Source organism: Excalfactoria chinensis, chromosome 3 (genome assembly GCF_039878825.1).
Source record: "Excalfactoria chinensis isolate bCotChi1 chromosome 3, bCotChi1.hap2, whole genome shotgun sequence".
Lineage (NCBI taxonomy): Eukaryota > Metazoa > Chordata > Aves > Galliformes > Phasianidae > Excalfactoria > Excalfactoria chinensis.
The window spans coordinates 100852990-100880380 of NC_092827.1; the positions used below are offsets into that span (position 1 = coordinate 100852990).

At 48.6% G+C, this 27391-nt stretch overlaps 1 protein-coding gene across 2 annotated transcripts; it reads right to left on the bottom strand.

Annotated features, from left to right (window-relative positions):
- Nucleotides 1-1048: 1048 nt before the first annotated feature.
- PPP2R5D (protein phosphatase 2 regulatory subunit B'delta) lies at nt 1049-27391 on the bottom strand. Of its 2 annotated transcripts, none has more exons than XM_072332733.1 (16): nt 27274-27391; nt 26762-26842; nt 20774-20981; nt 19650-19849; nt 19209-19319; nt 17011-17103; nt 16398-16528; nt 15952-16011; nt 15149-15257; nt 13963-14016; nt 11176-11346; nt 9848-9975; nt 7680-7781; nt 2842-2914; nt 2289-2405; nt 1049-1976 (listed from the first exon to the last, which is right to left on the bottom strand). In XM_072332733.1, the coding sequence occupies exons 1-16, from the start codon at nt 27298-27300 to the stop codon at nt 1839-1841; spliced, it is 1803 nt and encodes a 600-aa protein (XP_072188834.1). In that variant the 5' UTR covers nt 27301-27391; the 3' UTR covers nt 1049-1838. The 2 variants fall into 2 exon arrangements, with proteins under 2 accessions (XP_072188834.1, XP_072188835.1); XM_072332734.1 differs by lacking the exon at nt 27274-27391 and adding an exon at nt 26982-27115.

Here is a 27391-nt window from a genome sequence, read left to right on the forward strand (position 1 = left end):
GGGTAAGTCTCCTGATGAACTGGCCAGGTGTGCGGAGCCAGGGGAGGCGGGGTCCTGCGTGGCCTGGGTGATCCCCTGGGTGATCCCCTCCCGTACTCACGCTTGGCAGCTGCTCCCAAGAGATGGTGGCACGCCTGAAGGAGCTGAAGAGAGCGGGGGGCACTGCATACACAGGGAGAGAACAGCTTGGATTGGGCGGGAGGAAAGGAGATGCGCTGCACAGCAGCTCCAACCTGGAAGGGGTCTGCTGGCGGGGACGAAGCAGATACACCAGGACCTTCCACAGTGACCTATGGATGCTCTACTCCGTAAGCTCCCTGCACTACTGCCATCCCACTCAAGCTTATGTGTCAAGCAAGCAAAGCGCAGCAGTAAGAAGCGAAGACCACTCCCTTACTTATCACCTTGGCCTGGGACTGAATCTGCACCACAAGAAGGTAGGAGGCAAGAGCTCCCAGAGCTGGATCACATTAGCAGCAGCCGAGTGCTGCACGAGCCCCCGGGCTACCAAAATGCTCTAAATGCTAAATGAGCACAGCACAGCACCTCCCTGCTGCACCACACAGCTACCAACGCCTGAGCAGCAGGTGCTGAAGGAAGCGGCGAGGCAAACTGCTCAGAGCACCTACAGAAGCGATTCGGTGGTGGCATCTCGCCACTGGTCATAAAGAGGAGACAACTGAACACGCACAAACTCGGCCTGGCCCCGTAAACGTGTATCCATTGCTTCCACTATAATTGGCAGAAATGACTTTAGCAGCACAAGCTTCCTAGAAACCCCAGCCACTGCAGAGCTAAGGATGGGAACGACAGAGGGAAAGCTGCGGGAGTATTTTAATTGAGCAGGAGGAGGAGGAGGAAGAAAGCAGAAGTCAGTGGCTGACGCCTGCTACAAAGCAGAGTTAACTCTGGGCCCACAACTACCCAAGACATCGGAATGGAGACGACTTAGCGAGGACCAACACAAAGAGCAGAAGGAATTTACTTTCCCACGAGAGCTTCTAAGGATGCTCTAAAAGGAGGGAAGCAATAGGATGTAGTGCTTGCACCCAGCTATACTGGGGGTGGCGAAGCACTGAACCCCCACTCCACCAACAGGGGAACAGAACGGGGGGCTTGAGGCAAAAGAAAGGTGGAAGCGAACATCTCCTGCTGTACGTGAGCCTTCCCAATGCACAGCTGCACCCTGAGGCAGGGTGGGGAGCAGGCAGAGCCCCCACAAACTCTGCCAGCCGATCCCACCACGCACTCAGCCTCTGGTCACTGCAAGCAGCACTGGGGCAGGCACAGCAGAGACGGGCACCTGGGCAACCCAGCACACCCGGCTCAAGCTGGGTTGAACTGGGCAGCTCAGGCTGATCCTGAAGCCTGAGAGCTGAACCGCACCGTGCCGCTGCCCAGCTCAGCCGCCCCTCAGAGGTGAGCTGTGGAGGGGCTCGGTTCTCTCTTGAGCTTACGGAGAGCCCAGAGCAGCTCCCTTCAGCCCTCCTACTAGCAGAGCTGCAGGAAGCACCTGCCTGCCCTGCAAGGCTCCCAGGAAGAGCAAAAACCAGGCAGCAGCTGAAAATGCAGCAATCCCTGCCTGGACCTGCAGGGCAGACAGGTTCCCTTCACGCACACACGTGTGTGGGAGGAGGAGGAGAAGCAGGAGGATATGGCAGTGGTGAGATACAAGGTACAACATAAAAACAGATCTATCCTGCAGGGATGTGGATGGAGTGGAGGACAGGCACAGCTCACCATGTTCATTCCTTATTATACATGAGAACCGAGTGCATTTCTGTGACCCCTGGGGGAAAGGGATGGGACAGAGCTTCCTGGGCCAGCTTCTGAGCCCGTCAGAGAGCCTCCTGGTTAGAGGTGAGAAACTCTTCTGCTCTCTTGTGGGCCTCCAGGGCTTTTATAGTGTAGACGTCCTGAGGAAGCTCAGATTTCCGGCGCAGCAAAACCTTCTCCTTCTTAATGTCTTTCAGCATCTACAGACAAACCAAAGAAGTAAGATATCTGCAGCGCACCTTCAGCCCCGTACAGCCTGAGCCTTCCCTTCCTCTGATACCAGCTGCCCCGCTGGGTGACAACGCCACATGCTGCACAACAGGATGAGAGCCACAGCCCATAAGGACGCAGAGAAGCCCCACTTGCACAGGCTGATCTCTAACAATCAGGGATTAGAGTAGGGGGCGTTTACCCTCAGGCCATTTTGAATGAGCTGTTCTATCTGCTGGACTCTGCACTACCTGTGGTCACATCCTGAGCAGTCTCTGGAAGACCCCTTATCATTTACGCACCTGCACAGCCTCCGTCTCCACTGTTTTCTTCAGTAGCTGAATATCTTCTGCAGTCGGAGTCTCCGTTTCCATACAGCAGACCAGAGGCAATGACGGAGGTGCATAATACATGGGATACTGCAGATAACACAGAACACTGGGGAATGAGCACATCACCCAATGACAAATTTCCTTCCCTCAGCATCCTAACAGAGCATGGCACACTTCTTCCAGTCACCCTTTCTGGTGCTCTCATAGGTCACAGCACGTGCACAGTCAGGACAGGTGCATTTTCTCTCACCCATTTCCACCTGTGGCACCCAAATGAGCCACAGCACACCGCACATATAACCACGGCCAAGAGAGAAGTCCACGAACACACACACCCTGACCAGCATAATCTAGAGGTCAATGCTGCTGAAGTCCAGACTGGTAAAACACAGCCTGAAAGGGACCAACACTGCAGCTGTGTGCACAGGACTGAGACCAGGCCTGCTCTCATGAGTTCAGGAAGCAAGCCAAACCCCCCCAGCACATTCTTGTCCTGTTTGTCCCAGATCCTGCTGCTACACACCTGAGGGTTCAGCCGGGCCAGCTCCTCTATTTTCTGCCACATTTCTTCTCGTTCCTTCATCCTGAACCTTCCCCTGCAGAGAGAGAGAGAGCACAAGTGTGAACTCCTGGGGGCAGCACAGCTTTCACCGACAGGAAGAACAGAGATAGCAGAAGAGCACAGCTAAGGGAAGAGCTGTTCAGCTCTATCCCAGTTTTCTACCTAGAGGTGAGACGGGGCAAGAACAGATGTGCTGCAGTCAGCCCAGGGAAGGAGGCAGGCAGGCAGGTGTGCTCCTCACTCAGCCCAGTGTACAGTGTGGCAGCAGCAGCAGGTGGCACATGAACCTCCTCCTTGCCTCTGTGTTGCAGGAGCACAGCTGACAGCCTGGCTTCTGGGGTAAGCAGCTCTTCAGCTTGGCACAGACCTTGCTGCAGACCTCATGTGACCGTTCAACTTGGCTGCTTGTAAATCCCAGGGCAGTGAACTTTCGCCCACAGAGGTGGCTATCCACCACTCCTTGTTATTCTCTTCTACATTTTAAACGCCTGCATTAAAGTCTCTGCTTCAGTTCTGGTTTTTAACTTCCCTGGCTTTCATCCTAGCTACCGGTCTATCAAAGAGTCCTGCTTGTCCACATCAAGAAAGTTCTTATACTCTGTAATTGCAGCCAACTGTAAGAAAGGGAGCTATATGTGATAATGTGGTCTTTGCCATACGCTCTTTTTTCCTAGTTCATAGCACAAAGCCTGTAGAGGCTCCCTGCGAAATATTTTACATGCCTGTTCCTTTTTCTGACTACAAAGCAGCAGCCACTTCTTTAGCTTTTCAAACCTGTCATTCTCACTGGATAAGGCAGAGGTCCCGTGGAAATCATCAGGTATCATCAGGTGCAGTTAAAGACTGATCCTGCATTACAACAATCCAGTCAGCACTCCCTCAGGCAGCCTTAGGAACACTACTCCTAAAGCAATAAACCTTGTAACACTAAAATATTTTGTTTTAGAACACAAGCGCAATTACTGCTCCATTTAAGTCTCCACGTTGGCAAAAAAAAACCAGCAGTTGACTGCAATCTCACATTACTGTGCACCAGCAGGCCCTGGTCTGCAGTGACCTCTACCAGTGAGACAGCAGAAATGAGCTGCGGAAGCAGCTGTTGGGACTGCTTTGCTCTGGGCCAGGCTGAAAGAAGAGCAAGTAAGGGGCAGGGCAGGAATGGCCCTGCAGCCCCCGAGACACAACTCTGTGACAAAGCTGTCTCCTTCCACAGGGGAGCTAAACAATGTTACTTCCTGTAAGAGAAACAAGCCATTCCAGACATGACTTATTCTATTACAGTTCAGAATGTGCAGTCAAAGTGCTAACGGTACACGCATTTGCTTGTATTTGGTTGAAGTTTTAAAGCCACAGAGGGAAAAGATGGCATTTTTACAATGGCCTTCAGCAAAGAGCTGAGGCATACTTCTTAGGTAAACTCAATTTCCCAAGCACATGCTTGATTTTCTGAGGCCCGACCCTGTAGTGTCCCTAAGAAACAAATAAGCATCATGTTGACTAGGCTGATAAAGGAGACCTGGTGCTCGAGGTCCACCGTGGGATGCCTGATGAAGTGGAGCCCATTTATGAGGCTTTCTTGCTTCAGCTGTAAAGGCACTACACTCGCAGGTCTCATCTCGATAGAGGATTTCAAGTGCTTGTATGTCTGGTGGGAAAGCAACACAGTGGGCTGCACGTCAACCAGAAGTGCACTGAGGATAACTTCCTGGTCCAAGGACTGAACAGAACAAGCAGAGATGAAATGTTACTGGACTTGGTGCTCATCAGTACAGAGGAGATTAAAGAGGTTCATAACTGAGGCAGCCTGGGCTGTAGCAACCATGCCCTGGTCGAGGTTGTGATCTTGAAGAATATGGGCCTGATGAAGAGCAGAGTCAGAACCTTGAACTTCATGAGAGCATAATTCCAGCTGCTCAAGGAATTATTAGATGGGATCCTCTGAAAAACTGCCCCTAGAAATACATGAACGGAACACAGGAGGTCACTCTTTAAGGACACCTTTCTGAGAGCACAACAGCTTTCCATCCCCCAGTAGGAGAAACATGCAGAGATGGCAGGAAACTAGCAAGGCTGAGCAAGAACCTGCTGGTCACACTGAGGGATAAGAAGGAAAAGTATAGACAGCAGAAGCAGGGATAAGTGGCCAGGGAAAAATATAGGAGAGCTACAGGCCAGTGAGCCTCAGCTCATGTCCATGCCTAGGAAGATCATGGAACAGATCCTTCTGGAAGAGACATTACGGTGTGTGTGAGATGAGGAGGTCATCCAAGACAGCCAGCACAGCTCCACCAAGGGCAGATCATGCTTCACCAATCTAGTAGCTTTCTATGATGGGATTGGTGGACAAAGAAAAGGCAACTGATACCATCTACCTGTACTTATACAAGGCCTTTGGCAGGGTCCCACACTACATTCTTATCTCTAAGTTGGAGAAATACGGGAATTTGAAGGCTGAACTGGTTGGTGGATAAAGAATTCGTTGAATGGTCACAGCCAGAGGGCTGAGGTGAACAGATACACACCCAAATAGAATCTGGTGATGAGTGGTGTCCCCCAGGGGTCCATCTTGTGACCAGTGTTCTTCAGCATCTTTATTTCTGACAAACAGTGGGACTGAGTGCACACTCAGCAAGTGTGCTGATGACATTAAGCTGAGTGGTGCAGAAGGGACGCCATCCAAAGGAACCTGGACAAGCTTGAGAAGTGGACTCGTGAACATAATGACATTTAACAAGATGTTGCACTTGTGTAGGGGCAATCCCAGATACATGTAGAGACTGGGAAAAGGTCTCCTTGAGAGCAGCCCTCTGGAGAAGGACTTAGAGGTCCTGGTGGATAGAAAGCTGGACATGAGCCAGCAGCGTGCATTTGCAGCCCAGAAGGCCAAGAGTATCTGGGCTGCATCGAAAGAGAGGTGGCAGAAGGGCAAGGGAGGGGATTGTTCTCCTCTGCTCTGCCCTTGTCAGGCCCCATCTGCAGCACCACATCCAGACTCGGGGCTCTAAGCACAAAAAAGATGTGGAGCTGTTGGAGAGGGTTGTGAAGATGCTCAGAGCGCTGAAGCACCTCTCCTATGAAGAGAGGCTGCGGGAGTTGGGCTTGTTCAGTCTGAAGAAGAGAAGGCTGTGGGGAGACCTCATCATGACCTTCCAGTACTTGAAGCGAGCTTATAAGTAGGAGGGGGACTGACTGTACATGGTCTGATAGGGATAAGACAAGGGGGATAGCTTTTAACTAAAAGAGGGGAGATTCAGATTAGACATTAGGGAGAAAAAATTCACTCAGAGGGCGGTGAGACACTGGAACAGGTTGCCCAGAGAAGTTGTGGATGCCCCACCCCTGGAGGTATGTACTGTCACCTTCAACAGCCTAGAGCAGGTATGAGCTGTAAGAGGTAGAAAAAGCCTGATGAAAACAGCAGATAGATCTCAACGTAAATAGTGCTTTGACTGTGACTTAGAATGTGTTGGTACCCAGGAGTGGGCTTCACAAATGCCCTAGAATGGGGAAAATATTAAAGAACCACAGATTATTGTAAGTTGGAAGGGACTCACCAGGATCACTGAATCCAACTCCACACATTACTACCAAAATTCAAAGCCTGTGTCTGACAGCATTGTGCATTCCTTTAACTCCAGCAGCTCGGGGCTCCCAGGGGACCCTGTTCCATGCCAGACCACCTCCCTGGTGCAGAACCTTTGCTACCAATCCACTGCTGTGGTAGCAACCGGCACCTACAGCTCTTCAATTCCTAGCAACCCCCGCATCAGAAAGGTCCTCTGAAAGACCAGTCAAGGCAGATGGATGTTCAGTATCTCCCTTGCCCCACAGAAGCCATACCAAAAGCCCACCGGTACCATTTTGGGTTCTCAAAGTACCTCCTCCTGAGGCAGTCTGCACTAAGCATGCACAGAGCCTCTGGGCAAGTCACAATGGGGTGCATGTGCCACTTGTTCCCAGTTAGGCCCACTCTGACTTCACATACAGCTGTTGGGATACATCTGTCATTCAGAGATACAGATGACTTCTGTCCCTTCATAACTTGGCAGCAAAAAAGTTATTAACATCAGTTTAGAAAGTGTAAAATACTAATTCCTCCATATATACATTACTCATCTCAACTTTGCTATTTATTGCTCTTTCACAAAACAAAGCCAGCAGAAATCTGACTTGGAAAAGTTTCTTCTAGCTTAATGAACTGATTCAACTCACCAATCACTCAGAACACAAGGCAACAGAAAGAGCAGAGTTTTTCTCTTTACTGCATCACAGCACTGACACTTGCTGAGCTAAGATTTTATCCCCACCATCTGCTCTTTGAAGTTCCAGATACTATTCCATCTTTATTACCAGAAAACTGAAAGCATCCTGTGGTGCAGAAGATGCATTATGCTCTCCACAGCAAAATTATTCAGAAAACACTTTCTAAAGCAGCAGGATTCTACAGGCATTATTACTAAGACATGTAAGAACTGGTGAATATTTTCAAGGCAGGCCATAAGCTTCTATGTAAAGCTGAGTAGACTTTTCACACTGCAGTTTATTTCCTCATGACCCAGAAAATTCTGTCAATCTCTTCCAAGCTACCTGCTTCAGCAGAACTGGAAGGATTACCTTCCAGTTTAATAACTTGTCTTACCCCCACATACAGTTACTGCTAGGGAGTCCCCTACTTCTTGATAAAATGATTTGCACCACCCTTTCATTCCCCCTCTGCCTACTGGGATCTACCAGCTGTTAGTGGTTTAGAAGAGACTCCGCGATGAGCTGAAGCCACTGGGCAAGAAGCTCTTACTCACTTCTGCTTCTCTGCCTTGTATTGCTGTGTGCAGTCATCAAAGAGCTTTTGGTTCATCTCCATGAACAGCTTTAATGCATTGTAGATCAGTCCATGGATCGTCCTGCAAAGAAAACAGGAAAGGGAGAACAAGTCATGGTGGTATCCCTCCATATTCTCAGCCCTGAGGTAGCCCCAGCAGCAGAGACGAGAGCAAACAGTCACAGCAACTTGTATATCACAGCATTGGTACAGATTCTCACACAGCCCCACCTCAGCCCCTTAACAGAGATAGCTCCCGAGACCATCTCACACAGAAAGAGAAGGAGTAAAAAGAGAGAAGACCATTGGGATAGTCCTGCTCTGACTGCTCTCTGCAACTGCAAAAACAATTGCACTCAATTCCTGTAGTCTGGAGACTATAGGAAAGGAGAACTGGAAGAGAAAGCACTCTAAGGACCTGCTTAGGGTTGTTAAGAAGAGAGATTTACCTAATCTAGCTCCAGTGCCTTCCACAATTAACCTCAAGATGCACAACATGACTTTTTTGGGCTGCCCAGTGTTTACTCATGAGTTTTGCTACTGAGCTGCCCAAAACACAGACATCCAGCAGCCCTGGAAATGGAAACGAGCAGAGGGAAAAAAGCTGCCTTTGTGTCAGTAATCTACGTGTAGGTTACACTGTGCCTGAGCAGACTGTGACAGAAGACCCTCCCCAAGGAATAAAAACAAGTATTCAAGCTGACTGTGAAATACATGAGCTGTGAGAGATGATGGGACTGTAGATCTGAGTCCTGGTACATCTCCAGCTGTACAGATGGAATAAGGAAGAACGCTACAGTCCTGCTGGATTTATGCGATCTGATTGACAAAACACAGGGAGGAAACAAGCTATGGGAAGGAAGAGGAGAACCTGAGGTACTCAGCCTGTGCTAAGACAAAGTGATCAGGGCTAAAATAGAGAGAAATGAGGGAAACACCTTTAGGACCTCCTCTACCACACCAGTGCAACAGAGACAAGTAAGAAAGGTAGAAAGAGCAGGATCAGGAATGTTGACTGCAAAAGAAGGAAAAAAACCCGGCAGTTTCACACAGGAACATGAAAGTCCGATCAGATGCAGTAACACTGAGCAGGAGAGCACCTAGACATATCTGTGCATGTATGTGTGCCTGGCTGCAAAATGCATGTGTCTGCCTTCTGGTAAACGTGTGCATGGAGTGTGCGTGCACTAGAGTTTACACATGTAGACTGAAAAGACACCAAATGGAAAAGAGCAGGACAACTCAGCCTGGAGATGTTCACACATTCACTTGTTTTTAGACCAGCCTTGCCTGGTGGCTCAAGTCTGTGCTTCCTGCTACAACTGAGAGAATGAAACAGTCAAGCAGCAGGCCAGTATGAAGCAATTCTACCTCACAGCCCTGCCTTTACTACCACAGCATACTCCTAAGTCCTGACCTTGTCCAGCCTCCACAGAAATAATTATTTTGATATTGCCATACTCTGGAGAATAGGTGAATGACACTTTTGTTTTTTCCCATCTCCCTGTTTGCCTGTTTGTTTGTTTTTTTGTTTTTTTTTTTTTACAAGAAAACTTCAGGATCTCAGCTGTGGACTGAGAACTTTCAGCTAATGCACTAAAAAGGAGTTCTACAATTCGATTTAAATGGGTAAGAAATCAGCAGCAGAAGCAGTTGGAAGACAGGCCAGCAGGAAGTTTGGGAGAGAACCACAACACGGACAAGTATTGAGGGTGCAGACACAGGAGGCAATCTGACATTGGACATCTACCTGGCTGGTTGTGCTTTCTCTATTCTTTCTGTACTCAAGGGCAGCCAGGCATTTGCATTAGACAAGGTATCTTATCACAGCTGGGTGATCATCAGTTAATAAGCAGTCAAGAATCAGCTGGAAAACCTACAGCACACTTCCAAGAGGCCTGCAGCACTAGAGACATGCAGGCATCAAACTCTGAGTAGACTCAACAGCCACAATGCCGACCCTTGCAAGATGTCTGTGGTCTGCTGTGGCATGTTCCCATGCCAGCACTAACAACACCCCCTCTGTCTCAGCACCTGGTGTCACCGAGTGCCATACATCATTGCACTGTAGCAGCATGCCCCAAGATCGCTAGTAGGTCAAGCAATCCTGCATGCACAGCAAGTGCCAGGGCATGCGGAAAGACCTACTTGTTCCAGTGACTCTTGGAGTTCTTGTAGAGCGCTGGAAACATGATCGGGAGAATTTTGGCTGCGTTATCGCTGATCAGGCTCATGATATATTCGTTGTTCCAATAGTACAGTGCTCGCTCTGCCACCTGCAGTGGGAGAGAAACCCAGTCTTGGAGATGCTCCTTCCAGTAACACCTTTGGTGCGCATGGAAACTGTGCAGTGCTGAGACCAGAGCTTTCCACCACCCAGCTGAGGAGCAAATACTTCCCTGTAGCACAGGCAGCAGGGTTGACCTTTGCCAACTTTTGCATGGCCATTTTTTTCCCTTTGCCTAGAGTTTGAAAAACCTTATGGCATTTGCCAGACACTTCTCACTTTCCTGGGTAAAACCTTGTGTTCTTAACCAGGCAAGTCCAACATTAACTCCAATGCTCTTTACACAACACTTGAGCACAGTAACATCATCCTCTTCAGGTCATGGCACAGACTAACTCCAACACTCCTTCACTTCCTCAGATTGTCCTCTGTAAAGCTTCACAGCTACCATCCCTCCCTGGCCTTCTCTCTAGCACAGCCTCTCTGGGCACTTGAGCATGCTTCAAATACCAGGACCGCAATCCATCTACCTGATTTAGCATGGGTGAAAATATGGAAAGTCTTGGGGAGTCACTCCCTACTGGGAAGCCTTGAATCTCTACACACAATATGGTCTGATTATACTTTTGGCTTCAGAACACAACTCTGTACCTCACTGTATTAGAAGACAGGCTGAAGGCAGTCTGCCTCACTGTGCGGTCACACCTACACTGGGGTTGGGCTACATCACCATTTAACACCCCACCCACACCTGGGCGAGCCATGTTTCATGGAACAAGGATGAAGCAGACTACCACTTTCAGTATACTTAACTATCATCGATACTGGAATAATACAAAGAACCTTGTCTGAAGCCACCTGTGTTCCACAGTGCATCATCAGCCTCAACCTAGCATCACAGCCAGCTTGGATTTACTGTGACACGGTGACATTGGATGGATCTCCTCTACACTGCATCTGCTAGAGGAAACAGGAGGCGGCAGAGCACCTCTGCTCCAGCTGCTGCACAGCACAGTGCATTGGGGGGGGAATTCAATGATCAGCTTAGTTGTCTCTTTGGATGAGATTGCTCTGTGGTTGGGCGAGGACTCTCACTACCTCCCACCACATGGCACCCCAGTACTCTCTCTGGTGGCACCACTGTGTGTCACTGGTCTACAAAGACAAGCTCAAGAGCAGTGGTATAACCCTCAACACGCCCAGAGGGTTATATGTCAGTCCCCTTCCCACTCCCTGAGCTGGGACCCACCTGGAAGTGTGGGCTGGAGACACACTTGGCCAACTGCCTGAACAAGGGCTCCATAACTTTCACAAATTCAGATGGCTCAATCACATCCAGGATCTCTTCCAGCTCATTTAAAAACATCACCTCCTTGGGACTGTGTGTTTTCGGCCAGAACTTCAGCAAGCCCACAATCACCTGAGTAGGAAGGGTACAGACATAGTGTTAGAGACTGACAGTTAACACAGGGTGTGAAATAAGATTTTAAAAGTCACAACAGCAACAGAGAGGAAGTAAAAGAAATAATGAGACTCTCTCAGAGAGTCGGGGGTGAGTTATCAGGGAAGACGGAAGAGAAAAGCACAAACTCTGCCAAGCTGCATACAAGACAGCAGTGCTGCCCAGGATGCTAACATTTGGTGCTACCAGCACAAAGCTTGGAACTACTTCTTCCCTCAGCACACTTGAACAAGGAAGGATCAAATCAGAGTGGGCAGGGGATGACAGATGGTGCAGAGCAACAATGAAAGATCAACAAGGAAAATCAGAAATGCTATGGAAAAGATGATGAAGGAATCATTATTCAATATACCACAGAGCCTGAACTCTAGGAAGTACCCAATAAATAACGCAATGGCCACATTCAGGGCAAGCAAAAGTACCATTACACACAAAGATAACTGGATTACAGAGCTCGTTCATGAGGACTTTCGTCTAGAGTCCAAACATGCTCCAGAAAGATAAGCTTATGGAGGCTAAACCAAATGATATGATGAAATATGACAATGCAGGTGCAACTTCTGTCTGAGGAAACTATTGCTTACATGATAGTGGAGGAACATAGGGGAATACAGAACTATATCCCACTTTATTTATTACTTCCTTGCCTGGCCATCTGCTTCTAGGTACTGTCAAAGACAGGATCCATGATCTTGCAGACCTTCACTCACTCAGCGGGAGCCATCAGTACAGCATTTACAGGAATGCTAACTGTGCACTAACTCTACAGCCATTAGATTCAGACAATTCCTGGTAAGAGCTACTATTTTAAACTCTGTACTTCCGCAGTTCGATCCTGAAGCAAACACTTGAGATGATTTCACCCCAGCACAAGGACAGCAGTAAGCAAAGCAACAGCAAGATGAGGAACAATTGAGCCACCAACTCAAGGCTCAAGCAGCAGTTTGGTATCCTCAGCATTTGTCGTTACTCAGGTCTGCTATTCAGGCAAGAGTCAGCTTCAGTGACTCAGACAATTTCTCCTACAGCTAAGGTGGTGCAAGGGGTGTTGAGTCTGTGTTCACTATTACTTAGCACACCTGAAGTCTTGCTCACCTGGCAATCATTCAGGCTGCTGTAATGTAAGAGCTACCACGCTCAGCCTTACTGAGCAAGCTGCTGGGTGGCACACTTTAAGTGACTGCAGACCTAGTAAGATTTCGCCTCCTTCCAGCATTGGTGGCAATATCTCCTACTGCAGTCAGGGCCTTTCTGGGTCACAATCCCTGACTTCAATAACCCCAGTAATACCAGGAATCTATTCAAAACCTTCATAAGCCGGATGTTTCAACAATACTGTAGTAATACTGCCTTGGTCTGTCTCGTGAGGACCCTATGCAAAGGCTCACTGACAACAAACCAGACCTGCCTCTCTATTCCAGGGACCACCAGCTAAGGAAGCAGTGATGAGCTATGGAGCTTTACTATTTGAATAAGCTTCAGAATGAATCCTGGAAGTACTGACAGACTTTCAATTTCCCTCTTATCCCTCACCCTGCAGCGAGAGCTTTGACGGGAGGCTGCTAGGCTGGATGTCAGCTACAAGGAGTATTCAGCATGATCAGGAAGCTACTTTACACAATTTGCTTCATAGCAGGCTTTTAAGAACACAAAAAACGGAGGTCTTACATTTAAAAAGGAAGAAAAAAGCAAGGAGATCTGTTTTGGCATTCTAGCATCAGAACTGAAGAGTCAGAAATCTGACCAGCTTCCATTGAGCACCAAAAACACATTTCAGCCAAAGAACAGAACGACCTCAGTTAGTGTTACTCATTAAAATGCTCACACTTTCTGGTGCTCCCTGCTACAATGACACAAGCACATGGCCATCTGCTGTTTTGAGGTTGCGAAGATCAGCTCTGTAGAAGACATTTCCTGGCCTGCAGTAGGTGGAGAAACATTTGTCTCTTGCCAACCCAGCATATAGCCTGGCTAACACTGCATGCCTGTGTAGCCAGTAACTGGAATATGTGAGGGACATACTGCTCAAACATTTTAGAACCTGCTGTTTCAACAGCACTACATCCTGAAGGCATATGTCTCTACACTGTGACTTAACACTGTGGAGTTAGCATACTGATGCTAGAGCAGGAAGAATACTTTCATCAAGAAACAGTGGCTTGCCTGAGTAGACTTCTGGGTTCCAGGTTTATAACCTCATCCTAACAATTTTTCAGCCAACTCTGGCAGCCTGAATTCTTACTATTTCAAATTCTTTGCGAGTACATGTTGGTTCCACCAGGTATCAGGAAGCTATTTGTTTTGTCTCTGCAGAATCTTCACTGGCTGAAAGCTCTGCCATGAAAGGACACTTGGTATATTTGCTCCAACTTTAACCATGTTCCTGAAGCTTTCTAAAAGGCTTTCACATGAACAGCACTGTCCATTTTGCCCACAGGGTGCCAAGCAAGTTTGACAAATAATTTATTTTCCCCCCAGGCTCTGTAGCCTCTTTTCGCACTTTCTGAACTCTATGGAAGCTGTGAAGCTTTGGGGGACTTGACTGTCATGCAGAGGTTAAGAAAAGATACTCACCGGCTCTGTCAAGCTGCTGTCTTTCTCCAAGAACTGTACAACACAGTATGCCAACTGCAGGAGAACACATGGCAAAATTAGAGCTTCCTCAAGTGTACTGGAGATACAAGCAACATCACCACCACCCACAACTGGAAGTAATGTTAGGCCATCCAGTGTGTACAACAAGCAGACAGCTGCAGCTCCAAATGAATCCAGTTATAATCATACAATGACTTATGTTGGAGGGGACCGCAAAGATCATCTAATTATAACCCTCATGCCACAAGCTTGTTTGCCTATCAGCAGGCTGCCCAGGATCTCACCCAACCTGGCCTTGAATGCCTCCACCTATAACCCCTCTGGACAACCTCTTCCAGTGTCCCATCATCCTCTGAGTAGAAGACTTTTTCATATCTAACCTAAGTCTTGCCTCTTTAGGTTAAAGACATTCCCCCTCATCCTATTACTATCAGACTGTATGCAAAGCCAGTCCCAATTCTTCTGACGGCAGGTGGGACCTAAGACTAGATAGGGCCTGAGCTTACTGGATGCATGCAACCTTAGAGAATAAAACGAGTCAACTAGAGCACTCTACAGCTAATGCACTTTAATGCAAGCACAGCCACACACATGACAAGGAGCAAACCTGACTATTACCCAGTAAAAACAAGGTTGGGAGAACAGACATCAGTGTTCAGCATCCATTTTTCACTTCTAAGCTCAAGTCCTGACCTTCCCATGCTTCTCTTCTTTTATGACTTCTAAATGGCAAGAAATTAATCTCTATGCCAGTAGCACACCAATCCATCCGCATATCTCAGCAATGACTAACAGCTGACACACCACATACAGAGGCTGATGAATAGAGCTCTGAATTTTACCTCTCATTTCAGTAACGCACCAATATTTCACAGTCTTCCAACATAGAGAGGCAAAGCAGGTCAGAGCACTAAAGTCAGCAGGAAGTGGAGGACACCTTCCTATCAGCCAGTGGCAAAAAGCACACTCATAATGCACACAGGCCCAGGCACTGCAAGGCTGGGACAAATCACCACAGTAAAGAGCTAGTGCAAAGTCCCAACCATCTTATAGCAAGAAGGTCATGTAATATAGTAATGCAGCCTGACAAATAGCTACAAACAAACCTGAACAAGCACTATTGCAAGAATTGCATTCTGCCCTGGAGACCTGAAGCACTTCTCACCTGTGGGTGGTAGACGCTAAGAGATTTCACTTTGTGCAGTGGTAATAAGACCCTGATGAGGAACATTTTGTGCTCTTCCTTCAGAGGCAAAGCAAACCCATTGATTATGCTGAAAAGAAGCAAGAATCTCATTAATTTCTTTATCCAGCAAGAACACAGTATGTCTCACCACAGAAGAATCAGTGAGATGTCCTAGCTTTCATTAACAACTTGAGAGAACATCTACCACTAGAACTGCAGTTGCTGGGGCCCAACCTTGCAAACCATATCCAGTGAAAGAATGCTTCCTTATCAGGCATGGCAGGGAAACACCTCTAAAGAAGCCAAGGCTCCGCTCCTTTCTGCGCCAGAATAAGCCCAGGAACCTTCAGACACAATTTAACAGAATCTCTGGGGAAGTCCAGCACAGAGGCTGCCCAGTCATCAAGGCTCAACTTCAACAGAACAGAATAACAGCAGCATAAGAGAGGGCTGCTTCAGCTGAAGGGCAGTCAAAGCTATGGAGGAGGCTGCCCACTGCTATGATTTCTCAAGGCTGTGAGAGGCTCTTTTGCCTCAGCAGGCAGTTCAGTGTGGCTGGGCTCAAACTCAAAAGAACAGCAGACAGATGTGGGGAAGAGAAAACTCCAGCCTGCTGACAAACGTAGTGGTAAAGCGCTGTGTGCTTCATCAGAGTGAGATTCTCTGAAAATGGTAGTTCCTGCAACACCAGCTGGAAGAGGGCACTACTAGCTCGCACAGCACAGTGAGCTAGGACATCTCACCCACTGTGAATCCTCTGGGACTTACAAGACTATCTTTACCTTCCTAGGATCTCCAGCAGCTCTGCAATTCCATTATGATGCTCTGTTTCATAGATGAACCTGAAAAGAGAAGAATGTCATTGCCAAACAGTGGACCCAGTCCGATAAGGAAAAGGAAGGAAAAACAATGGAAAAGGGTATTCTTCTAGAAAACAGACCTCAGAGAAGACAGATCAAGATGCAAAAGATGGAGGCAAATAGTCTATTCACAGCTCCCTGATCAGCACAACTTCAAAGAAGCTAACATTCACCAATCCCAACATTGGCTATGTATGCTGAAGACAGGTTTTGCTGCTCTCAGGCACAGGCCAAAGGTGTCCATACCAAAACAGAATGATATAACTAAGTTACTTGTCTAATTAAAGCCTAGATCAGAGACGGTCTCATTTATCTCACTGGGTTGTACCAACCATTCATCTGGCCAGTGGCACTAGGCATCATCTCACCTGTAAAATATATTGTTGATCTGCCGCCTCACATATGCTCGCAGACCCAGGAACTTCCCATAGATCCTGTGCAGGATAGTCTTTAGGAAGTCACGCTCTCTGGGGTCTTCACTGTCAAAGAGATCCAGCAGCTGTGGGGACAGAAATTCAGTGCCTACATACATGACTGTCCAGATGTGGCTTTGAGCAATACTAGGCGGTGCTCCTACTCAGAAATGGCTCCTGCAGTCAAGAGATGCCTTCAGCACCTTGAGCATAGTGGCCTCCTCCCTAGCCTCAAGCTGGTACCATCAGCACTCTCATCTTCTAAATCACAGCAACGGCCCAGATACTCTCCAGAGGAGTGTGTTCCCCTGCTCCCCCTGCAAGGCCCCCAATACCCCTCTCCCACCTATACAATGATAACAAATTCCAGAGACTACAGCTTGCACGCACTGTTGCCCGGATATCATAGTTCTAGCTGCTCTTTCAAGAAAAGACATGCAAAGAAAGAAAACCTTCATTATCTAATATCTCCTGATTAAACCAGACTATTTGCATAAGACTTTGGCCAAAGTCTGCTGCGTGTCCTTCACAAAGGTGCTGCACAATGGCAGGGGCTATGATTACTTACAGACAGTACAAACTTCTGGTCAATGTATTTCTTCGCTATATTTGGTTGAAAATCAGGTGACTCCAAGAACCTGAGGAAGAACTCGTACACCAGCTGCAGGAAGAAAAAAAGAGATCACTTAGAAATCCTTCTCATATTCTCATCACTGTTTACTTCACATTTTACATGTTTTCCATCTCCTTGAGGGCTTGAAAGAAGGCTGAAAAGCCTGAGAGGGGGCACAGAAAACACAGGAATATGCATTTCCTCACCCACTGACACTGATTCAGCTGCCCTCACTGTAATGGGCCATGGAGCGGTGGCACATAACTACCCAAGTCTGCACAAGGTCATCTCAGGTCCTGACAAAGACAAAAGCCACCACCTACACAGACCAAGATACTAGTCCTGGGAAAACCTCCTAGCTTCAGTCTACAGAGAACAGACACCTCCAGAAGAAAAGACAAAGGCTCAGGTTTATTAGAATCACAGAATAGAATGGTTTGGGACTTTTAAGATCATCTACTTCCAACTCCCTGCTACAGGCAGGGACACCTCCCACTAGATCAGGTTGCTCATAGCCCTATCTAGTCTGGTCTCACATGTCTATGGGGACATATCCACCACCTTTCTGGGCAACCTGTTTCAGGGCCTCACCACCCACACAGTAAAGAATATTTTCCCAATATCTAGCCTAGATCTACCCTCTTCCAATTCAAAGACACCTCCCCTTGTCCTGTCACTACATGCCCCCACAGAAAGTCCTTTCCCAGCATTCCTGTAGGCCCTCTTCAGGTATTAGAAGGCAGCTATAACATCCCTCCAGAGCCTTCTCTTCTTGTAAGGCCTTGAGACACACCAAGGAAGAACAAAAGAGCAAACATGAAATGGACTTCAGGAAAACACTCCATGTCCTCTGATCCCTGGGAACTGGCTTCAGATTTGGATCGATTCTACTAAATCATGTGAAACTCACTCCGTGTCACAACCCCAGAAGAACAGCCAGCTTGCTTTCAGAAGGCTGCTAGTGTTGAGAGTACTACTGCTGCCCTAGACTGGTAAGACTATCCAAAGGCAGAACCTGTCAAGAGAAAGCACTTCTGAGGGACGACTAGGCCAAACTAGAGCACTATATCCCTAAGTTCCATCTTTGGAGTAGAAGGAGCTGTGGGGTCACCCAATCACTGGTGAAACTGAACTACCAAGGACAGCAGCACAAAAAAATATCTGAGGGCACAATGAAAGCAGTGCACCTCTTGCCACAGGCCTGTGCTTCCTGCTGCTGACTTAATTCTAAGAAATAAATGCTTCCTATCATTTGCAGCACACTGGTGCTGAAAATGTGCCATTCCCATCAACACTCACATCCCTATGTCAACCACAGCAGTGAGAAGTGATTAACCACTGCTGCAAAACCACACTCTACATCCTCTGTATTTTTGCTTCATCCTGCAGTGACTAGCTCTTGTTCTGCCTTTGTCAGATTGACTGCATGTCTCCCTGCAGGTGTATGAGGAGACTCTTAGAAATTTACCTTCTGACTTAGACTTCTGAGCTCTATTCATCATGTTTGTTCTTGCCTTCATAACACTTTACACCTTAATTTGTCTTAAACTATTTCTCAGGACACAGCTTACTGAAGAAGTCCTCAGCCCCTTTTCCTCTTCTTCCCTTCTTTTTCCCCATCTTTTTCTGGTCACATTTGCTCCCAGTTACTGCAACTGTGTTACATCAGTATAAAATAGACGTGTTAGCAGGTGCTAGCATAGGTTTTGCTTTGGCAACAAGCACTCTTCCTCCTCCACATGCCTCCGAGAAAACACAGCAAGGAGAGGAGTGCCACAACAGACAAGGGCGCTGTCACTAATACTGCTGAAGCCTAGAGGATGAGAGCTCTTGAGCCATCAGGATTGGAATTAAAATTGTGGGGAAATGTTTCTTACATAGATAATATGGCACAACTCCTTTTATTCCCAGCAAAGCGTTCACTTTCAGCCCAGTGCCACAAGAGACTACAGCCATCTGCAGGTGAATGCTGCACAGAGCTATCAGCTTTTTTTTCCCAGAATGCCCCTATCGCCTGCATTGCCTACATGCTGTTTCTCATCTGTGGCCTTGCCCTTCCCTATCCTAGCACACAGCAACCCTCGCTTACTGGGACAGGTATCCAGGTGACAAAGACTCTCAGCTTCCCAGATCCATACTTTCCTTCTCCTCACCTGAAGGTGTGGCCAGGCAGCCTCTAATGTAGGTTCATCTTCCTCAGGGTCAAACTCCGCTCCTGTGGGATTGGATGATGGTGGAAGTGTCCGGAAGAGGTTCACTGAAAACTGAGGTCAGCAAAAAGGAGTATGAATGACATCACTACTCTCATGATGGGCCTCCTGCAGCAAATCCTTCACTGCACAGCGACACATTTACCATAGCAAAAAGCTTTCCATCTAGAGGCTGCAGGGTTACAAACTACAAATAAACTCCACAAGTGAAGTTTGTGCCAAGGAAAAAAACTTCCACCTCTCTTTACAAAGGATGGGAAAGACTGAGGTCACACTCCTCTCTGACAGATCTGTTTTTCTCTCTCACCTCCCTCCCAAAAGCACACGCATCGGAACAGTCCCCATTTATTTGGCAAACAAGCACATGCTGGCCCCACGCCCTACCATAATAACAGCTTCAGGATAGATGGCCTCAGTGACGACATCACGGTTGTGCGTGATGTATTCTACCATTTCATTGAGACCTGCTCGCTTCACCTCCTTGAATTTCAGGTCACTGAGGGGGTCAGAGATGAAGTCAAAAAGCACACAGCATTGCCGCAGCTTCTGGATGAAAAGCTCTTCTCGTTCATGTGGAGGAGCATCTAGAAGAGAAAATAGGGATTGTCAGACCTTCAAGGTAGGCAAAGCATCTATCTGGCTCACCTAGGAATCAGCATGGTTCACCCCCTGGTATGCATTCCCTTCCTTAAGCACAGTCCTCCTTGAGCTGGTAGACCAGGAGGGAAAGTAACTCCTGATATGGAGATTAGGACAATGGAGGAACAGCAATTCCATCTGGTGATTTTAAACACTGTATGGATTTCTGATCTGCTAACCATCAATCCTTTCCCATTACAAGCTACTGTGGAAAAGATTCTCACTTTACTGGCTCCCCTCACAGATTAGCTGAACTATCAGACAACCACCTTTCCTAAAAGGCATGTTTCTGTGAGCAGTGTCAGCAATGGGCCTGGTTGAGTGACTGCTGACAACACTTTCCCCATGCCTTCACTTAAGGCATCTTTAATTGCACCATTATGGATACTAACTGCTAATGCTGGGTAATTGACCTAATGTAGACAAGTTCAACAGTACTATCATAACTTGCAATGGAAACATGAGGAGGAGAAGGTGGCTCAGTAACCCTTGAGGAACAGGTGACTGAAGGAGTCAAGAGCAGTCTGTACTAAGGTCTCTGCACTTTATCACTCTCCCACACAACCTGCTGGAGAATCTGAAGCAACCTCAAGTAAATGTAAGCACCAGGGCTTCAATTGTTTCAAATGGGAAAGTAAATTACAAAGTTCATGTTGAATATCCTCTTTTTCTTTTAGGCTACTCATCAATTTGCAACCTGCTGCCACATCAAGCACCTTTCCCAGAGCCATCCTTACAGCACTGCTGGCAAGGGGTTGGCAGGACACTACCAGTGTCACTTCGGAAAGAGCCCTTATGCCACAGTGCTCTTCTGCCTGGAGAATGCACAGCTTGTTAGGAAGGTCACTCCTGCCCCACAGTTTCTGTACCTTTAAGGGCTGGAAGCTTTTGCAGTTCCCGGTTTTTGCTTAGATTGAAGCGAGAAGAGCTGTGTCGACGCTCCTTCTTCACAATCTGGGGTCCCCCTGAGTACTTGATCTTATTTAGCTGGGTTGGTGGGGGGGCACTATTACTGGGGCGCTTATTTGAAGTTGTTTGTTGTTGCTGCTGCTGAGGCTGCTGCTGCGGCTGCTGGGCCTGTTGATGGAAAAGAAAGTCAAAGTTTTATTTACAAGCCTCACAGGCAACAAGACATGGTCAGTTATCTTCTTGGACTGAAGAAACTGGGCGCATTTGTGCCATTGCGCTTGCACTTCAGTACAGGTCATCCACTTCTACAGGGCTCTAGGTCAGTTGTTTGCATGACCAGAGTTAATCTGCAAAGTGTACGTCAGTTCTGCTCATATCTGTGAGGTACCATGAAGGCATTAGAGCTCTCCAGCACATGTGGTGCTAGAGATATGGAAAGCTAGGCCAAGCCTTGCTACAAGTTACAAGAGTTTACAGACACAAACTCTTCTGTGCAGAAACATCCTCTCAACCTTGTGCCCCTTAAACAGAACTTAGAGACACTTCTTTATTTTTAGCAGGTAACCAGAAACTCAAGCCAGCGTTTTCTCAGCTCAGCTCTGTTCTGCCTGAAATTCTGCTGGTTTGAGTCCCACTCGAGCCGTAGTGCATTATTATCTGACTCAGTAACACCACATTGACACGAATCATTGAAAACTTGTGCAAGAGAGAAACACCTCAAGAAAGCAGTCGGCCTATTCCAGCCTTACTGGGAGAGCTCAGTGTTCTCATTTCTCCCCAGAATGCCAACCAGTAGTATTTTGGGGGAAAGCACCAGCAGTGCAGAAGCTTATCTGAGCACTCCTCCAAACAAGATATGGCCAGTAACTCCCTGTGATGACTGGCTTACCTGCAGCTTACCCAAGACAGGAACAGTCCTTACCCTGAACCGAGTCCTCTCATTTTCCAAGGAGGTGCAGCACAGCATCACTGTGCAAGAAGAGATAACACACCTGCATCGTGGGTAGGGTGGATCACCCTCCTTCCACAGGGAAGAAGGGCAGAATACAAATGCTAAACCACTACAGGGGAAAGGTGGTACAGAGAGAAACAAAAGGTGCATCAACAGCCTTACAGGTAACACTCAGGGAAGGAGAACCCATGGGTCCTGCTAGAAGACATCTGAGGCTGACAGAACACGTCTGTACGTTCTCTACCCACTCAGCAATGCCACACATTCCCCTCATTATATGTGTGCTGCAAGCCAACAGTCCACAGCCATGTCTCCTTCACTAGGGAGTCCAGAAAAGTCACTGCCACTAGCCTCTAGTCTTCAACATCTGGCATGAAGAGAGACAGAACACAGCTTCCACTGCTAGTTATTTAGGAAATGGATACATGTATGCATCACAAAATTTCCTAGAGAAAATCCCATGATGGGCAAGGCCAGATACATTTTTAAACTCATAGAAATAATCAATGCTAAAACCCTCCATTGACTTCCTGACTTCAAACTGAATTCTAGTCTTCAGGAGGCTCTTCCTGCATCAGGCCCACCGTCCTTCTACCTTCAACATCCCCCTACTTTTGTAGCACGAATCAGGAGAGGCTTGTTTCAAGCTTCTTTAACATAGTTTTATCCTTGGGAACACAGTGGACTGCTAAAACAAAGCTTTTCCCTTAACACCCAGGTATCAGTCTCACAGTTTTCCTGATATCAGCATCAGCTGACCACCACAAGCAAACCTGACCAGGCTTCAGCTCCACTCCTGACACCACCACAGCTGCTTGGGGAGATGCTGTTTGTCAGCCATGTGTGCTGGAGAGATCAGGGAACAGCACAAAGCAGTTTGCCCAATGTGATGCAGCAGCCCCACCTTTCCCACTGCAGTGGAGTGGGTTGCTCTGCCAGCAGGATGGGCCAGCCCCAATCACAAGCACATTGGAGTTCCCCCAGGCAAAGGCTCCCCAGCTGCTCGGCATTTCCTCCCTGTTAGTTCCCACCACCTCTCCTCCCTGCTAGGAACTTGCCAGTGCAAGTCAATGAGCCTCAGGCCCTTGGCCTGCTCTGTGCCATTTCTATTCACTCTGGGCTCCAGGAGATGCTCTTCTCCAGCCACTCTGAGCGCAGCGTCAGCTTCTCCTCTGCTCTCCTTCCCATCCATGACCTCACCTCTGCAGGCACTCCCACTGCAGCTGGGTGTATCGCCACTCGAAAGCCCTTCTGCCTCACTGGTCCCTTGAGCATCCCCCGCTTGCTAAGCTTTCAGCCCAGATCTGCTCTCAGCTCCTCCTCCTCAGATGACTCTTCCCTTCCCATCCCTCAAGTCAGTACCTGCTCTTTGTCTGTTGTTACACGGCTTCCCCTATTAAAATCAACCTTTCTGTCTCAGAAGTAACACCAACACGCTGTAACGCTTATGTCTGAATAAAGAACTCCAGGTACTGCAGTAACAAAAGCCCCATGGAGATATCTGCAAAACACGTAATACAGCAGCTCAGTGAAAAGGAGCACCCTCTCCCAGAGCTGTGCATCTCATCAGCGAGGCTCCAAGCTGCCCTTGAGGCTGCAGAGCGACTCCTCTTTACTGCTGCTGCTAATCCCTGCTCTCACTTCCAGGTCATTAACTCTCTTCACCACCCAGCTGCCTCTCCCAGGCTTTCTGGCCAGGAGTAACTCTTTCTCATCCTCCCATCCACTCTGGCTTGTGCTCTTCTATTTCTTTTTTCCTCCTTAAATAGCTACACAGAAATTCTCTCCGTTCATACCTTCGTCATGTTCCACAGGGAATGATCTAAAAAAATCTTTTATTTCCCACTCTCTGCTCTCACATTTTCTTCCACTGCTCCAATCTCTTCTGGAGCAAACTACGCTCCCCCAAAGCCAAGCTATGCTGCCTCATCACCTCAGACACCTTCACCAAGATGGGCATCTAACAGAGCGCTGCACTGTAGGCATTCAAACACCACCTCTGGTGAGGATCTACCTGCTTTTGAATGCACCTGCCTTCACCTCAGCGCCACTAAAAACTCCTTTGCTGCAAAGAATAAAACACTACAGGTTTCCTACCCTCTTCATCTCCCTCCACAAAGATCCTCACAGGAGGTCCCAGTATGCCACACTTGCTCAGGTCTGTCAAACAAGAGCTGCTCTTCAAAGAGCTTTACTCATTCCACCAGCTGGACAACTTGTCTGCAGAACAAGTCACAACTTTCTGGTACCAGGATAAACGAGGACTGCACCATGGCGCGAAGGAAGAAAAAGCATGCTGGAAGAGAACTGCCCGAACACTGTTCTGATGATGTAAGTCCATCAAACATCTGATCTACTGAGACATAAAGATGACAGTTCTGCTCAGCACACCTTCGGAAAGGCAACCAAACAGCCATAACTCCATGGAAGAATTTAGTTGATGGCTCTGCAGCAGCAGAGCCATCAGCTCCTACCACACAATGCTGCTCCAGGTGTTTCCTAAGGACAAAAGGCCCTCCTGCTTCCGACACAAGAAAAAAGTCCAGCTCCTAGCACACAGACCAAATTCCTCACCCCCAATGGTAAAGTAGAAATACCTTTCTGTGCTTCCTGAAGAGCAGGAAAATTGCATTCAAACTGGTATACATTTCTTCTTATCGAGCAAAGAGCTCTCTTCCATTCTGCAGCAGAGCAGTGCCGAGACAGGAAAGCACCAAGAGAGAACAAACTTCACTGCAAACTCAACAGGGAAATGGAGATGAGACCCGTGGCAGCAGCACGTTGGAGAGGTGTCTCCTTTCTGCTCTCTGTTCCTGTGATCAAAGGAGACCCAACCTTCCATCTTAAAGAAGGGCTGGATTTTGTTTGGGTATGAGGAAGTGGCTGGGTATGTTTTGTGGGAGGGAAGGTTAGACACATCATTTCTAAGTTTCTCCTGTAGTCAGGAACAACCATACATTATGTGCCATTTCAGGTAATGGAAGGAAACTTGTAACTAACTCTCCCTCTCTGGCCGCAGCACTTGTTACCAGGAAACACAGCCACACACCACTGGTTTGGATGGGGAAATCACAGTGCTTTGCTTTGGTGGCTCTCCATCACCTTTACATTGCAAGACTCAGGCTTTCTTCTTCTTCCTAGAGGTGGGAACTCAACAGACAAAGAGTACCAAATAAATAAAAGGTAAGCCTGACCCCACGATGCCAAACTAGGCGTTCCCTCACTTGTTAAATCAGCAGACAGCCCTCAAGCAAGCTGTCTGTAGCTGTATACACAACATAAAACAGGCAGAGGCCAAGACAGGGATGGGACGTACAAAGAGGATCTACAAAACTGCCACCAGCTCCAAGGCAAACAAACTCAGCTGGTTCTCTGCTGGATACAAGGCAGGTTAGGCACGAGCATAGCTTGAACCTTACACTGGATTGGCTGTAGTAGGAATATTTTTTGAGGCTGTATAACACAGGTTCATGCTTTGAAGGAGACCCTCAAGTAACCTTATTTGGACCATGACATTCCCACTGAACCACAGAAGTCTTCCAGGTCCTCATTAGCCTTACATCTCCTACACCCAGTCCTCCAAATAATCAGTGCAAAACATTCCACACAGGACTTGAGCACACAGGAAACGATGGACACGGAAGTGACACAGCTTGCTTGCCAAAACGCAGTATTAGAAAGAAACAGAAGAAAAACCATACCACTATACATGTGTATGCATCCTTTGTTGGACATGCATACAATGCTCTTCCGAGTCAAGTCTCGGAATCCACAAGCACGTTGTTTGGGTGCTGGACGTAGCCAAGTCTGCCAAAAAAGCTCCAGCTGACCCAACTTTTTGTTAGTTCTAACACAGCTTTTCATGTCATCGCATTCTGCTGAAGCCATCCTGATACATCTAGATTGGCAGCATCAAAATTCAGAATGAGACTCTGCATAGTTGGGAATACAGACCATGCCTTTTTGTGAGTAATGCCGAGCTCAGAAATGAAGCTGTTATACCAAAGCAGAATCACTTCATCTCTAGCACTTTATCCCTATTTTTTGAGGTGTCCTAGCAATTATTTCACAGCTTCACTCCCCCAGAAAATGCCTTTCAAGAACAAGTTCCTTTTCTCTGACTCCTCACTACTCTCCCACTCTGACACCAGGTGACAACAGAGTTGATTGTGCTTTGCTCTGACAGGAGCAATGCAACTGCTCCTGTCTGTCAGGCCTCCTCCTCCCAGGGAGCTATGGCTTCTCTCATCGACTCACAGAACATCCCCAGAGGGAAAGGATCTGGAAGGATAATTAAACTCCAGCTCCACATGGGACCACCCAAAACCCAGCCCCAGTATCTGAGTGTGGTGTCCCAGCGCTCCTTGAGCTCTGGCATCAGGGCAGCAACCACTGCCCTGGGCAGCCTGTGCCATGCCCACCGCCCTCTGGGGCACAGCCTTTCCCTCACCCCCAGCTGCCCTCCCTGACACAGCTCCATGCCTTCCCTCAGGCCCTGTGGCTGTCCCCAGGGGCTCCACTCCCTGTGAGGAGCTGCAGGCTGCCATGAGGCCTCCCCTCACTTCTTCTATTCTGTGTTGAGCAAACCCAAGGGCCTCAGCTCCTACTTATTCATCTGTGACTCTAGACCCTTCCCCACCTTCATTCCCCTCCTTTGGACACTGATGGCTTTATATCCTTACGCTGTGGCTCCCACAGCTGCACACAGTGCTCGAGGCGAGGCCGCACAAGCACAGTCACCTCAGAGGCTGCCATGTCTCTCCCTGCAGCCAGCTTCACCACACTGCCCCCAGCTTTGTGCCAGGCCTTTCTGCAGGGCTGCTCGACAGGAGGTGCACCGTGGCTCCTCCATTGCTCCCTTCGGGTCGCAGCTCGAGGGGCACTAACTTGGTGTGAACTTTCGCCTTTGCTGCTCAATGCTCAGATCCTATAGATCCGGGAGGGGTCCTCCCTTGAACGAGCGCAGGGACAGCGCTGTGCGAGGCAGAAACCTTACCTCTTCCGAATTCTCAGCCCCGCCATCCTTCCCGCTGCCACCGCCGGGCTTTGTGGTGCTTTTGGCCGACTTCGGAGACTCCTGAAAGGCCGAAAAAGCGAAACGTTCACCCTGCGCGCCCCGACACCGCGGCCCCGCGCCGCCTTTGTACCTCCTCCCACAAGAAGGGCACCCTGCGGCCCGTTCCGAGGCCTCTCCCGGGACAGCGGCCGGGCCGTACCTCTCCTACCGAGGGCATCGCGGCGGGAAAAGGGGGGTACGAGGAGAGGGTGGGGATGAGGGTGTGTGGGGGTACCGCCGCCCCCCGCGCGCGCCTCCGCCGCCCTCCTGCACCAGGCGCCCCGCCCGCCCTGCCGTGCGCGCCCCCGCCCCCTGCCGGCCGCAGCCCCGCGCGCGCCCCCGCCCAACGGCCGCGCTGATGGAAGGCCGCGGCGAGGATGGAGGGAGACGAGGAGGGAGCGGACCGCGCGCCCAAGGGACATCCCCGCCGCTCGCCCTCCCGCCCGCCGCACCTTCTCCTTCTTCAGCTTGTAGGGCATGGTGAGCGCCGGGGCCCAGCCGCTCCGCTCCCGCTCCCGCCGCCGCCTGCGCCCGGGCCCGGCCGCAGCGCGCCGCTCCCATTGGGCCAGC

Excerpts from the sequence above, each read along its gene's own strand:
- PPP2R5D (XM_072332733.1), bottom strand. The coding sequence starts at position 27,300 with ATGCCCTACAAGCTGAAGAAGGAGAAG. Across the intron at positions 19,850-20,773 it reads AAAGCTTCCAGCCCTTAAAG|ATGCTCCTCCACATGAACGA; the intron begins GTACAGAAACTG and ends TTTCTCTTCTAG. Across the intron at positions 14,017-15,148 it reads TTAGCGTCTACCACCCACAG|TTGGCATACTGTGTTGTACA; the intron begins GTGAGAAGTGCT and ends GTTCTCCTGCAG.